A 15712-nucleotide genomic window follows, 5' to 3' on the forward strand; every position below is an offset into this window, starting at 1 on the left:
TTGGCCTTTAAATACACTTTGAAATATATTTTGATTAGGGATGCATATCAATTAATCGCGATTAATCTATAGCAGAATAAAAGTTTTTGTTTACATCATATATGTGTGTGAACTGTGTATAATAATTATGTATATATAAATATGCACACATGCATGTATAATTTTAAGAAAAAAATATATTGATATATTAAGTATTTATATTTATATATAATATAAATTATACATAAATATACAAATGTATATACACATGTAAACATTGCTTAAATATATACATGCATGTGTGTGCATTTAACTATACAAAGTTATTATATACAGTACACACACATATATGATGTAAACAAAAACTTTTATTCTGCTATAGATTAATCGCGATTAATTGATATGCATCCCTAATTTTGATATATGATCTTTAAAACTAAATAAATGTTCTAATTCCACAATATATTTATTATTAAGCTTTACTTTTAAAAATGTATTAAGCATATATTTATAATTACAACCTATTTTTGGTCATAGATTTTTTGACATATGGGTAAACAAGAGAACACAAATACTCTGAAAACAATTTTTGCAAAAAATACAAAATATCTTTCTCTCCTAGACCCCAGTGTCCACCAGCACCCATCTTTGAGGCTTACTGACAGGATCATAGAAGATCAAGTGCTCAAGAGGATCCGTATGCAAAGCTTATTTTTTAAACGTATCTTTGTTTATTGTCAAGTCAAAAAGTTTTATTGCATAATAAAGTGCATGTGTGAAGGTTGTTGTTGGAACTTTCAATACTTTTTAAATGCCACGTTACCTACTGTATCTTTATATTTTACTTTGCAAAATGTGCACACGTATTAAATTAATCGGTTTAATCGTGTCTCACAAAGCAGAGCAAAATTTCTAAATTCAGTGCTTTAAAGGGGATATATTATGTCTATTTTTACAAGATGTAACATAAGTCTCAAGTGTGTCTAAATTGTGTCTGTGAAATTTCAGCTCAAAATACCCTACAGATCCTTTGCTATAGCAATTCCAAAATGCCCCTATTTGGGTGCAAAAAAGTGTTTTTCATGTCTGTACCTTTAAATGTAAATGAGTTACTGCTCCTCACTCCCTTACAGACAGTGAGCGCTTTTGGTTAAAACTAGATCTGATTCCTGTGAATATAGTCTAAGACAACAGAATATTTAGCCACATTACTGCTACAATGTGCTAACAAACAAATTTAGAAAAGCTTTTGGGTAAAATTAACCAGTCAGTTAGTGGCTGTGGGTGGGGCTTTGTTTGTGTGACATCATATTAACAATAAAATCAAATCAGAATATCTAGACTGCTTTGGTTTAATGGGGATTAAAAATGAAAGAGGGTGGATTGTAGGGTTGCCAACACACATTTATGTCCAAATATACTGTGAAAAAAATGGACGCCATGGCGATTCCTTCCATTGTAATGAACTGAGCATAAAATGAACAACGATGGGCACTAACATGTTATGCAAAAACGTCAGTTTGGAGCCAGGCCATGTGCAGAAGGAATCGTCCATGGAGCCCGGAGGCGGAGTAGCGGTATCAAACTTCCGCCCAAACGCTTGTACGGAAAATTTTATTGGAAGTGTAATTTATTTTTTATTTTAACCGCAGTCATGTTTGTTTGCATGGAGAGAGAGCAGGTTTTATGCAACCTGATCTCACGAATTTCCGTGGGATAGTCACAGAATTTTTTCCTCATTTTTCTGTGGCATTCTCACAGATTGGCTATCAAACTGTCAAAAATAGTATAAACCAATACTTAAAGTGACATACTTTTTTTACTTAAAGTGACAAAACGCAAACACCAAATATAACCCTAAACCGAAGCGAAAATAGTAAGAAAATAGGACAAAACAGTTGATTAACCAATCCGTGAGAATGCCACGGAAAAGAAAGTCCGTGGTAGGGCCACGGAAAAATGCAAAGATCCGTAAAAATGCCACGGAAAAATTAGCAAAAAATTCCATGACTATCCCATGGAACTTTGTGAGATCATGTTGGTTTTATGACTTGTACTGCAGCCAGCCACCAGGGGAATGAATGAGGCACATACGGTCCAAACACTTTCTTAAATCTAATTTTGCATAATATTTAAAGAAATAAGTAATTTAAATGCATTTACATACGTTAAATTGCAAAAATTATCCACACAACGAAGACATCACTTTAGTTGTATAATTTATTAAAGTTCAGTGTTCTTTAAAATAAATATATGGTAAATAATAATAATAATAATTATAAAGATAAAGCAAAGATTTGTACAATCCAAACAAATGTAACAGAACCCCTGCTCACAGAAGTCTCACAAATTCTTTACCAATCACACACTCACACACACACGCATTCAGTGGCAATGTGTTTATGACAATCTGGTTTCTTAGTGAAGAATTACAAAAGTACATTAATACTGTCAGTAACCAGTGTGAAAACACATGAGAGTGCAAAGAAAAAGACAGATAATACAGAACCATCATGAGAAGATTAAGAAACCATGACACTGAAAAGCTCAACATCTACACACGCACGCACGCACACACACACCTTTTCATGTTGTACATACATTGCATCACTTATAAGAAGCAGCATATGGAAAGGTATGAGAAACCCAAAAACACAGGATGCATCAATACACACATTCATACGCACCTGCGTAACCATAGCAATGATCCCATGTGTGTACATAATTCAAGTAGTGCGAGGGCCGTCTTTCGTACCCGTCTAAATTAATACTACGGTAAAATCAAACGTCCTCCAAACAGAAAAGTGCCACATGCAGATTTCTGCCTAAAAACACTGAAAATGAAATCCTTCTAAAACACATCTGTCAATCAAAGAGAAGCTCCACCCATCCTGAACTCCTGTGTCACAGATCAGTGCGAACCAATGGGGAAGCAATGAAGAAGATCATAGACCAATAGGAGATTAGGAGGCCTGCTCGTCAGCAAAATTCAATTAGTTAAAGTGTAGTAGCCAATCAGAAAGCAGCAGAGGAATCCAATGGGCCAAAAGAAAGCGGTTATCATTTTCTCTTGGACGTGCTCGGCCGTTTGGCCTGCCACAGGACACCGTGGATGGTCAGCGCGTCTACGCTGGCCGAAATGGACTTGGCGGGGATGACGGTGAACTGCTTGCGGTCCGAGCTGTATTTGTATAGTCTGTCGATCATCTTACGGCTTATGGATCGCGGTCCGGTACCTTTGAGTTTAAGGATCTCCTCTGTTTCAGGTGAGTATGTGTACAGAGCTCTGAACTGACATCCGCCGTCTCGGAAAAGAATGATCAGGTGATTGGACTCGCAGCGTTCGATCTCCTGTGGATACAAGACAACGATTTGATGCATACCGAACATGTGTGAACCAGATTATATATATAATAAACTCACTGAAATGTATATTTAATTGAATATATTTGTGTGTATATATAAAATATATACTAAAACAGAGTAGTATATGATAGTAAAACAAATGGTTCACCTCCAAAATGGAGTTTTTCTGGGATTCGTTGACTTTTCCTGCGAGACAGCAGTGAGCGATGGCGTTCTGGATAATTGGTTTGTTAGACTTTGCACTCGGCTCCTTAAATAATCTGGGCCCTGGGATTAAGTAAGGAAAAAACAAAAACACAGCACTGGTTATTAATATTGCACAAATGTCTGTTTAAAGTCATTTTAGAGAATTGTTTCTGAACACATTATAAATGTTAGAAATATATTTCAGTAACACGTTAAAAAGACTATGAACTGTTTAGTATTGAATTGTGGATATATACTGTAAAACAGTTTTTCCACATTTCTGTGTTCAAGATTATTTGGGCGGGGCTAAAATGGAGGCTCAATGATGCACTGGAGCCACCAAGCATGGCCCCGCCCATAACACAATCGCAAGTAATGATTCAGGTTGTAGTGGTATTTGAAAGTTGAGTCAGATGGCAGCTTTCCCGCAGGTGGGCGTGGTTTCAGCACAGACAGGGGACACGCCTCCAAGCATTTGAGAGCTTAGAATACTGGGTATTTTACCACGTATTTTATTTACTTGCCATTTTTATAATTCAAATTTGGGTGGTTAATATCACATTTCTCTGTGATTTCACAAACCGAGAACACAATTTATATCGGATTTTACATTGACTACTCACATTTGATCATGGATCACACAACAATATGAAAAGTGTCTGATACAGATGAAAATCGTGATTTCTTGTCTGAATTACTCAGGTGTCAGTTCTGTTACTGTGCGTTCACACCGCCACCGGAAGTGACCGTAAGTCATTCATTTTCAATGAGAGCCGGCGGCAAGCTCCGGCAGTCAGCGGCACTGCACGTCTTGGACGGTGTGAGCGTCAAGGAGAGTTGAAATTTGGTCAAGTTTATGGTAATGAGCTATGACGTGGTTTGGCGGAACCAACCGGAAGGTGTAAACATTCGGCGACATCAATTGGAAGGCATAAAAGGATTCCAGAGAATGCATTTGAGCATGAGAGCGTCCACTATTTTTCTATAAGCGTCATTGGCAGGGCAGTCAGAACATTTTTTTTCGACGCCTTCGCCGGTGTGAATGTACAGTTACTGTCAAACTATGTTACTAAGCAAATACATTTGCGTCCAATTTTGTACCCATTGGCGTTCTAGTCGGGCACATTTCTAGTCGTTGCTATTTTTGAGGCAACTAAAACAGACTAGACTTTAGACCAGGTTTTAGTTGGTCAATGGTGTAAAGTCAATGGCGCAATATTGTTTTTGTTATTTAAAGAGTGTGTTAATAATATGCGGGACGACAACGCGCGTTTGCTTATCATCACACAAGTGGATGCTCAGCAGCACACAAACGTTTTCAGATATGTTCACCTGTAGCCTTGTAAGTAATTAAATGTTGTGCTATAAACAAATGCAAATATTGCATCTATTTTTAATTTCTTTTTTTTAATGCTACCCAACACATTTATTTTATATGATGACTTTGTATCTGTGGATATGCTGAGATGAGAACATTTACAGCAATTAAAAGCCTGCAATTTTTACTTCCATTACTGAAAGAAAATGACTTTTAAAGGATTTAATACAAAAAATAAAAATTTCAGTACAAATAAAAACAACGCCATCTTAATAGGGAAACGGCATGGCGCCAACGCAACTGGCTTTTAAAGGGGATGAGAGCTGAGACTCTCATTGGTTTACTGCAAGTTATGCCCAAAACACACCCATTACTCATTATGAGAATAGGAACAACCCCTTTAGACTGTGCACTAGGCGCACAAACCATTTTCCTGTTGTTAATTGTTAAAATAGGGCCCAGAGAAAGAGAGAGCGAGAGTGTTTCTCTGTGAAGGACTGCCAGTCCTGTTACATACTGTCAACACTGTTACTCTACCCATGACTGACATGATTATGAGTATACTGTGCATGGTAATGTCTCACCATTGTATTCTGCTACAGAAGTGATGGATGAAGCTGTTGATCCATTGTCCCAATCCCGCTCCATGTTTCTGCTCGCATTCCGACTTAACATGGGAAAAGATTCCACTGATTCCCCCCTGCAACATACACACAGACAAAGTTAATGTAACTTGATAATGTGCAGTCCACCACGGTTTTTAACAAATTAAAGTAGTTAAGATTTGCAAAGAGATTTCAGTAAACTTTGACAGACGTCACCTGTTTGAACTGGCTCCTCCCGACGCCACGCTGTCACCTTCAGTAGCAGCAGAAGCCAATGATAGAGAAGATCCAGACGGAGCAGAACACAGACTAACCGCTGGATTGGTGAAGAGAGACACAGAGAGAGATAGACGTGACTTAACTTACTTAACTACCAATGTATCAGGTAACAGGCATGTGCACAGCCACAAATACAAAATAGATAAGCTTTTTACGAGCAGAACAGGAAGATTCGGCTCTGTGTAATGATTTGGGGCGTAGCCTCCTGGGTCGTGGGTGTGGTTTGGCCACGCCCTGTTCCTCTAGTAGCTCTTGTTGTTTCCTGCGCAGATACTCCTGTTTGATCAGCTCCCTGCGAGCCTTTTCTTCCTCTTTACGAACACGATCCTCCTCAGCTTTACGTCTGTCACACAATAAACACATTTACTGCAGACACAAAGAAAAACTTTTTCGTCCTTATACACACCTTTTCTTTTTTAGTACATAATACCTATCTGTCCATTTTGGATGAGTTCTCAGGTTTCTGATATAGGGTAAATATAGTGTTATTTAAATGTAAAAATATTGACATATTACGATTTAACTGTAATTATTTGCAATTCCCTTGTGAATGCTTGCACTTGATCAGGGTGTCAAACTCAATTTCTTCACATCAGTTTTACGAGTGCTCTCAAAAGGCTGGTTGTATTTGAAAGACTATATGAATGTATCTCTTTAACTTGTCAATTAAGAGAAAACGCTTCCCTGCCTATGACAAGTTTTTCTGGCAATCCGTATTTACACTCTTACACAACTTATATAACCTGGAAGTACCCCCTTAGGGCAAACAGTTCAAACTGAAACGGAATGTATGTTTTGAAACCGAATCTGATCTCTATCAAAAGTCCTTCACAAAAATGCAATTCTTTCAGCTTTTTGCTTAAAATTTTGTATTTTTGAAGAAACCTACCCATATTTGAGAGGAGATAAAAAGAGAACAAATAAAGATAGGATGAGTTTATTTTTATTTTTTTGAAAGCAGAGGCTCTGTTCTTTCATTTGACATATTGTATGTTTACATTAAGACTGTAAAAAAAAATATGGACGTAGTTTCCGTGAAGTTACCCATTCTGGGTTTCTGAAGATTGTTTTTGAAGCCAATAGTAGGCGGTGCCTGTTGTAGCCATCTTGGCCAACCAAAAATGGATAAAGAGGCGGGACGTGGGTGAAGCTAAGGTGGATGGTTGCTGAAACCACGGCCGCCTAGCTCGACTCTAGTGGCAGCAGCGGCAGTTCACCCGTCACTCAAGTGGCCACGCCCTTAATTATGCAGAACTTTAAAGTTTAATATCATTTAAACGGATGAATTACAAAAAAATTCACCCCACTCACAGTTGTCATGAAGGGCAAAATAAGCTATATAGACCAAAAACACTTTGTGTACCAGGCTGTAAACATATAATTTTTTCTGTAAAATTGGGCATTTTAACATGGGGGTCTATGGGAATTGACTCCCTTTTGGTGCCTCTAGTGGCCAGTCGACGAATTGCAGTTTAAGTCACTTCAGTATCGGCTTCATCAGAGAGATCGGAAGGTTGCCACTCAGTTTATATATAGAAGAAATTTTTTTGGAAGGTATTAAACTTGTCTAAAAATGATAAAAAATACCGGTGCTGGCACTGGCAACTTTTTTTGAAAGGTGGTGGGAAAAGAGTTAATTACATTGCATATTTACCTCTGCAATTGATTACTATGGTAGCAATTAATACCTAGCTTTGAAAGTAGAAGCCCAGGGCAAAATGACAAAGTGTATTGAAATGTGTATGTGTATAAAAATGAATTAAAACACATTTTTATAAATTATATATTCAAAATAAATTATCACTCAGAAATCACATACAATTTTCAAAAAAGACTTCGGCGGGGCAAAGATTTTTTGGTGGCCGAAAAATCATTAAATGCAGGAAAAACCCTGCAAAATCATATATATAATATTTATAATAAAACAATTTGTAAGCTCTCACAGGCCACATAAATGAAATAATTTGTAAGTTGTGGCGGGCCACATAAAACAATGTATCAGGCCAAATTTGGCCCACGAGCCTGAAGTTTGACACCCCTGCACTAGATGGACTGGGATTGGTACCTGGCTTCATCCCGTTTGAGTTCTGACTCCACCTCCAGCTGCTCTTTGCGTTTTCGAGCCTCCTCGGCCTTGCGCTGCTGTTTGAGAAGAAACGCTGCCCTCTTCTTAGCCAAAAAGTCTTCTGCTTTCTGATCATCCTACATACACAACATCAAATCTTTTACTGTGATATGCATCCTAACCAGTCATTATAGCATGCTTTAAGTTTAATATACAGCTTTATAGCACGGAATAAAATAAAATAATAACCAATGAGAGACCTAGTGATTATACCAATGTTATGCAACATTATAACATCATGAATAAACATTAGATTAATATAACATACAAAAATGCACCTTAAAAAAGAAACCCAGTCCGGACTTCTGTTCACCATCCGGTTCTGTGCCGGTTTCTGATGGGTCAGCCAGTTCGGAGAGGTCCACCTCAATCAGCTGGGCTTTTGTTTTGTTTTCCTCAGACGGAACGGGAACGTTCTCTTTTCCAGAGCCTCCGGACTCGCTCCTCTCCCGGGTCAGATCGGCAGGTGATGGTTCCACCACTGGGACATTCGAGTCGAGACTGTCAACATGTCGGTCATGCGGTCTGAACGTGGTATTTCGTGTAATTCCCTTGGAGCCTTTAATTCCACTCTCCTCCTCGTTCTCGGCCCGGGGGGTCCTGCCGCCCGGCGAGGGCCTGGGGTCACCGCTGGTGGTCGGAGTGCTTGTTTTGGATGCAGGACGAATGTCCTTGCTCAGTTTGAGTTCGCTAGGTTTGGTCCGAGGCGTGCGACTCGAGCTTAGTCTTGGAGGACGCTTGGTTGCAGTGGAAATGGTCTCCGTGAAATGCACGGAGAGTCGGGACCTACCGTCATGCTGCTCGCTTAAATGCGACACAGTGTTTGCTTTGGTTGCGTGTGTTTGTGTGGGCTCTTGTGGAGACTGAACAGTCTGTTTTATGAGCAAATCCTGTTGGACAGACAATTGCATCATTTGTTGCTGAATTGCTCCAATCGCGTCGTTCAGGAGCTCAATAGAGCGGCTACATTCGCTAAGATCGGGCTCTGCGCCCTCATCGTCCAAAACGTCGCTCCTTGGGACACTCAAACGATTGTCCTTATGCACTACTGATGGGGATACAGGTACTTCTTTATCTTGACACTGCTCTCTCGCCTTTAAAACCTCCACACATGCATCATCCTTCGCAAGCGCTTTCTCTTTAGACGTGATTTCCTGTTTTAGTGGGTGTGGCAATGTGTCGCTCCTCCCCTTTTTAACAACCTGCAGGAATGCCGCTTTACCTAACTGCAACCGTTGACGTGCCGACAGAGTTTCAATCTTCTTTTTTTGCGTTTCGATAGCACGCCGTTTCTCCTCCAGCTGCATGCGCAGGTGGACGAGTTCAGAAGCGAGGCCGGGTCGAGCAGCCGCCACAGGTGTGCTCGGGCTCATGTCGGAGGGAAACTGGGAGCTTTCTGACCCATCAGGAGTGGTCGTTTGAGAGCTGGCGGTGCTATAGCAACCATCAGGCAGTCCGACTCGATGTCTGCGGCGTTCAGCAAAGCTCGTCATGCGTCCAGTGCACGTCGACGTGCTGCTGGCCTGAGATACCGTACTGAGGCAAGGACTGGCCCGCTCACTCTCGCCCTCCTTATCTTCCCGCTCTCGCAAGCAAACGTCCTCTTGCAGCTTTGCAGATTCCTCTTCCACGTCTCCCCGTCCCATGCACTTCCTCCCAGCATGCATCAGCAGTGCTTTGGCAAGTTCCTGGTCCTCCACTGCTTCTTCCTCGAATTCAGAGTCGGAAGTAATGTCCTCCCAACCTCCCACCGGGCTACCCCTCACACACTCGGTATCGTCGTGCAAAAAGAAACTTCCAGAACGCCCGGGGGACTGCGTAGACGTGTCTTCTTGCTCTATGCTGTTGATTGGCGTAAATGTTCGATTCGGCATGCATTCTGTGGGCGTGTACGGCTTCCTGTGACCCCGCCCCTCACCGCTCTCTTCCCGTTTACTTATCCCCGTTTTCTCTTTGTTTGGCCGTAAAAGCGCAGGCTGTAACGGTTCTAAGAAGAAACTTTGAGGTCGGGCATCTCTGGATCCAGCCGCACCCTCAGGGTTAATGACAGCCGCTAGCTCCTCATCTTCCTCTTGGTTGTCATAGTGATGAGTCTGGAGCAAGGGCTGGCCGTTTATGCGGTGTCGTGGAGTGATGGAGATGACGTTGGATGCTAAACTGTCTTTACTGATGGAACGAGCCAAGCTGACATCATCGCCATATAAACGTTCCCAATCCGTATCCATCTGTGAGATGGGTCTGATACAGAAAACAAGAGGAGATACTAAATGGGTTTTTTTTGTAAATGTACTGAGAGTGATTCTTACAAAGCACGTCTGGATTATATTTCACAATGCATTATGGTTAAAGTGAGTTAGGGTGAGTGTATTTTGTATGAGCAGCACAGTGTTCATGAATTTGACTCCAAGAAAACACACCTACTGAGAAGTGAAAACTAAAACAATTAAAAATTGAATGCACTGTAGGTCGCAAAGCTTAAGCCAAATGTATAAATATAATATGTATGTATTTTAATGGCAATCAACTAGCGTCTACTTTTAATTACCATTATTCAAAGGCGGAGCCTGGAGGACCCAGTTATAATTTTGTCTGAGATATTTATTGGGGGTATAACGATACATCGATTTGGATACATTTTATTTTTAACAATCCGATGCATCAATGACACAAATAAAAAATTGATATGAGGTACTTTTATTTTGACACTCTCCACATCCTCATTTTCTTGACGTAACATCCATCTGTGCATTTCCACCAAAGCGCATTTTTGTTTATTTTCATCTACTAGCATCAGCAAATGAATGTGATACAACAACAAAGTAGTTGTAGCAGCAAAAACACAGTGAAAGAGGCAGGAGACGAGCATGGGTTAAGCACTGCAGGTGAAATTGTCCATGTTGATTTTTTTTTAAAGAAAAATCTCCCAAAAGAGACCACTGCAGCACTTGTTTGACTTTTAGATCTGATTTTGTGTGACAAATCAAATGCTTAAGTTTAATAGCTTTATTTTTTATATTAATGCATTTTTTTCTTAAACTACCTTTTCTTAAAATACTGAAAGACTGTTGCCGTCATAAGCTTGATTTTTTTTTATTAATTTAAAAAAGTGAACTTTTTTGTTAGTTTGTTGTTGTAAATGTTCCAATTGGGACAGAGATTGTGCCATTTATTATTGAAGCCATATATTTGGTTGCATTTGTACGTAAAAATGTAACTGCTTAAATGAATATTCCATTTTCTTAAAAGAAAAATCCAGATAATCTACTCACCACCATGTCATCCAAAATGTTGATGTCTTTCTTTGTTCAGTCGAGAAGAAATTATGTTTTTTAAGGAAAACAATGCAGGATTTTTCTCATTTTAATGGACTTTAATAGACACCAACAATTAATACTTAACACTTAACAGTTTTTTTCAACAGAGTTTCAAAGGACTATAAACGATCCCAAACGAGGCATAAGGGTCTTATCTAGCGAAACGATTGTCATTTTTGACGATAAAAATAACAAATATGCTCTTTTAAACCACAACTTTTCGTCTAGGTCCGGTCCAGCACGACCTAACGTAAATGCGTAGTGACGTAGGGAGGTCACGCGTTACATATAGAAAACGCACATTTGCGGACCATTTTAAACAATAAACTGACACAAAGACATTAATTAGTATCAGTTGACATACAACAACGTAGGAATGGTCCTCTTTCAACACACTTGTAAACACTGGGGCGGAGTTTCGCGTTCGTCTTCTGTGACCTCTTGACGTCATGACGTATTGCGTCGGGTCACGCTAGAGCATGACGACCGGATCTAGACGAGAAGTTGTGCTTTAGAAGTGGATATTTGTTGTTTTTATTGTCAAGAATGACGGTCGTTTCGCTGGATGGGACCCTTGTGCCTCGTTTGGGATTGTTTGTGGTCCTTTGAGGCTCCGTTGAAAAAAACTGTTAAGTGTTGAGTTAAGTATTAATTGTTGGTGTCTATTAAGGTCCATTAAAATTAGAAAAATCCTGCAATGTTTTCCTCAAAAAACATAATTTCTTCTCGACTGAACAAAGAAAGACATCAACACCCCGGATGACATGGTGGTGAGCAAAACATCTGGATCTTTCTCCCAAGAAAATGGAATATTCCTTTAACTAAGCACGTAATATCAAAATATCAATAAATTAATCGAATCAAACTGTAATTGCACTAAAGAAGTGTTTGATGTATCTGCAAAAACAATTATAAAAAATAAAATTGCATTGCCAGCGAAGAAAAACGATATTGTATTGCATCATAATTAACTGTCTGATATGCAAATACACATTTTATTTGTCTAATCTTAACTCTTTCCTTGCCATTAATTCATCAATTAACAGAAAAGGCTTCCCTGCCAATGACGAGTTTTTCCGGCAATCCATATTTCCACTATTATCCACCAGGCGGGGCTCTTACACAACTTATAAAACCTGGAAGCAACCCCTTAGGGCAAACAGTTCAAACTCTGTGTATGTTTTGATCATCGCTCTGAATCTGATCTCTAACAAAAGTCCTTCAAAAAAATGCAATTAATTCAGCTTTTTGCTCAAAATATTGTATTTTTGAAGAATCCTACCCATTGAGAGGTGATTAAAAAGAGAAAAAAATTAATATAGGATGAAACCTTTTTTTTTTCTTTGATATATTGTATGTTTATATATTTAAAGAAGGACATTTTCTGGATGGCATTAAACTGACGCTGACTGGCAACTTTTTTTTAAAACGCTGGCGGGAAAAGAGTTAATATTTGAAAAGGTAGAATGAGTAACGTAAGGCTAAAATAGTTTTTATTCATTTAAAATATATTTAAAAACCATAAAGACGCACTCTCTCTAAGTATTGCAGTACCCATGTTTGACGGCAGGCGACGATAAGACACGAAACTAAGCCTATATGCCACTATTAAAAAAAATTCAATAACATTAAAAATGTATATCATGGCAGCTTTTATCTTCTTCAAGAATAATTGAAATAAAACATTTTTTTTATGTAAAATATCTGATAACATTGAGAATTTAGGAAGAATTTTTTTTGTTATACAAATAATTTCACAATGCAAAAAAATATATTTCTAAATAAAGTTGCTCTTTTTAGGTAAATATCCAGGATGTGTACTGCATTTATATAAATGTCACCTATTTACCACGTTAAACCTCACCTATGCTTCCTTTCTACCCAGGCCAGCTGTGATCCAAGCATGAGTCCATCCATACGTGACAAAGAGTTTGACCTGTTCCTCAGATCTGAACGCAAGTGAAAGATAATGCAAGATCATTAAATATTTATTTATGCATAACACCGATTCAGTACTTCGAAAGAAAAGTGTCTACCTGAATTCTCTTCACCCTGACTGGCAGTCTGTGGCCTCTGTCGCAGTGGGAGGAGTGGGTGGGAGGGGCTGTGGGCGGGGCTTCCTTTCATTCTGATTAAAAAGACCGCAGCTTTATAAAACACATTCATTTTGCAACAAACTGCTACACATAAGTATCAACAAGTGGTGGACGGAGACGAGTTTTTCAAAGGCTTATGGCAAAGCTGAATGTTTGAGAAAGATGGACAACATGATAGTGACTACAACATATATACAATTACATTGAGAGATACATATGAGACATAACACAAAAGAGACTTACACAGATAACGACTCCTCAGGATGCAAATAGTACCTCGTATAACCATCGGGCGTGACGACTGTCGCCAGCGAATCAGCTGAAGGTGATGTTGTCATGAAGCTGCGTTTGGTGGCACTGGATATGGGCACATGTGCATGGGAACTCTTTGGCTGAAGAGACGCTCTTACTGTGAGATGAAAGAGAGAAAGTTTTAAATAAACCAAAAATAACTAAATCAACATAGTGAAGATCACATTGCATTTTTTAAGATGAACTTGGTTCTCACATCTTTAATCTCTTGAAGGTCTCTTGGTTTGACAAAGTCGGGCTTCACGACCTCAAACCACCAAAACAGCTCAGCGATAAAAACCATCACATTTTGCTGAAATAAAAAGACAGAGTTAAGCTGTGTTAAGCTTTGTGATAAGCTGACAAGACAGGTGTGTGATCAGACCTTCAGTACAGGTGGGCTGTAGATCAGATCTTCAGTGTGCAGATAGAAACATCTATTCAGATATTCATTGGAGAACTCCTTCAGCAGATGGATGTTATAAACACTGTCTGACAGCGAGGGAACCTCTTTCAGGCATACGTCTAAAAAACACAGGAAAAAAACTGTATTTAATGGCAAGAACTGCATTTAATAGCTTTTAATAATAAAGGGCACATATTATGCCCCTTTCTACAAGATGTAAGTCTCAGGTGTGCCCAAAATGTGTCTGTGAAGATTCAGCTCAATAAACTTCACAGATCATTTATTGTAGTATGTCCAAAATGCCACCATTTTGGTCAAAAATGCATTGTTTTTGTGCCTGTACCTTTAAATGCAAATGAGCTACAGCCAAAAGTAAAAATGAGCTCTTTCAGTTAAAGGTGCAGTGTGTAAATGTTAACGGCATCCAGTGGTGAGGTTGCAAATTGTTGCATTGGTTTTGAAATGCATAAAGTAGCTATGGTACCCGCCACTGGAAAAACATGTAATTGACGGAGACAACTTAGTAAAAAAAGTTTGTCTGTTAAAGGAATAGTCCATTTTCTTAAAAGAAAAATCCAGACAATCCACCCACCACCACGTCATCCAAAATGTTGATGTCTTTCTTTGTTCAGTGCAGAAGAAATTGTGTTTTTTGAAGAAAACATTGCAGGATTTTTCTCAATTTAATGGACTTTAATGGACACCAACAATCAACACTCAACTCAACACGCAACAGTTTCAAATGACTATAAACGATCCCAAATGAGGCATAAGGGTCTTATCTAGCGAAACAATTGTCATTTTTGACAATAAAAATAATAAATATAAACTATTAAACCACAATTTCTCGTCTAGATCCGGTCCTGAAACATCAGCATGACCTCACGCAATACGTCATGATGTCAAGAGGTCACAGAAGAGGAACGCGAAACTCCGCCCCAGTGTTTACAAGTGTGTTGAAAGAGGACCGTTCCGACGTTGTTGTATGTGGAATGATACTAATTAATGTCTTTGTGTCAGTTTATTGTTTAAAATGGTCCGCAAATGTGCGTTTTATATATGTAACACGTGACCTCCCTACGTCACTACACATTTACTTTAGGTTGCGCTGGACCGGACCTAGACAAAAAATTGTGGTTTAAAAGAGCATATTTATTGTTTCGCTAGATAAGACCCTTATGCCTCGTTTGGGATCGTTTATAGTCCTTTGAAACTCAGTTGAAAAAAACTGTTACGTGTTGAGTTAAGTATTAAATGTTGGGCTCTATTAAAGTCCATTAAAATGAGAAAAATCCTGCAATGTTTTCCTCAAAAAACATAATTTCTTCTGGACTGAACAAAGAAAGACATCAACATTTTGGATGACATGGTGGTGAGTAAATTATCTGGATTTTTCTTTTAAGAAAATGGACTATTCCTTTAAGGGCTTCTGTAGAAACATGGCGGTACAAAATGGCGACTTCCACGTAAGGGGACCCTCGGTGTATGTAGATAAAAACGTCTCATTCTAAGGTAATTAAAACATAACAGTTCATTATAAAAAGGTCTTTATACACCCCTAATAATATAGTTTTGTATATTATTTTGCATTTCTGTCCTTCTAAAAATTACACACTGCACCTTTAAAATAGATCTGATTATTACAGTCTGAGACAACAGTATCTCACTATTGAGATATAGGGAAACTATGGTTATACAGGACTGTCAGTCAGTGGCCGTGGGTGGGGATTTATTAGTGTGACATCAC

General features: G+C 38.9%; 1 protein-coding gene across 6 annotated transcripts in view; it reads right to left on the bottom strand.

Annotated features, from left to right (window-relative positions):
- Positions 1-2197: 2197 nt before the first annotated feature.
- Positions 2198-15712, bottom strand: part of camsap1a (calmodulin regulated spectrin-associated protein 1a) — a 29505-nt gene continuing 15990 nt past the window's right edge. For 3 of the 6 annotated variants that reach the window (XM_073871560.1, XM_073871556.1, XM_073871558.1), the window contains 12 exons: positions 13945-14084; positions 13775-13872; positions 13512-13676; positions 13209-13300; positions 13037-13121; positions 8137-10096; positions 7799-7935; positions 5889-6076; positions 5671-5770; positions 5434-5549; positions 3494-3612; positions 2198-3330 (listed from right to left, as the gene is read on the bottom strand). In XM_073871560.1, coding sequence (XP_073727661.1) covers positions 3040-3330; positions 3494-3612; positions 5434-5549; positions 5671-5770; positions 5889-6076; positions 7799-7935; positions 8137-10096; positions 13037-13121; positions 13209-13300; positions 13512-13676; positions 13775-13872; positions 13945-14084 — 3491 coding nt within the window. In that variant the 3' untranslated portion in view covers positions 2198-3039. Of the gene's footprint in view, positions 3331-3493; positions 3613-5433; positions 5550-5670; positions 5771-5888; positions 6077-7798; positions 7936-8136; positions 10097-13036; positions 13122-13208; positions 13301-13511; positions 13677-13770; positions 13873-13944; positions 14085-15712 lie in introns of all 6 variants that reach the window. The other 3 variants (XM_073871559.1, XM_073871557.1, XM_073871561.1) reach the window with 3 other exon arrangements.

Source organism: Misgurnus anguillicaudatus, chromosome 9 (assembly GCF_027580225.2).
Source record: "Misgurnus anguillicaudatus chromosome 9, ASM2758022v2, whole genome shotgun sequence".
NCBI classification, from domain to species: domain Eukaryota; kingdom Metazoa; phylum Chordata; class Actinopteri; order Cypriniformes; family Cobitidae; genus Misgurnus; species Misgurnus anguillicaudatus.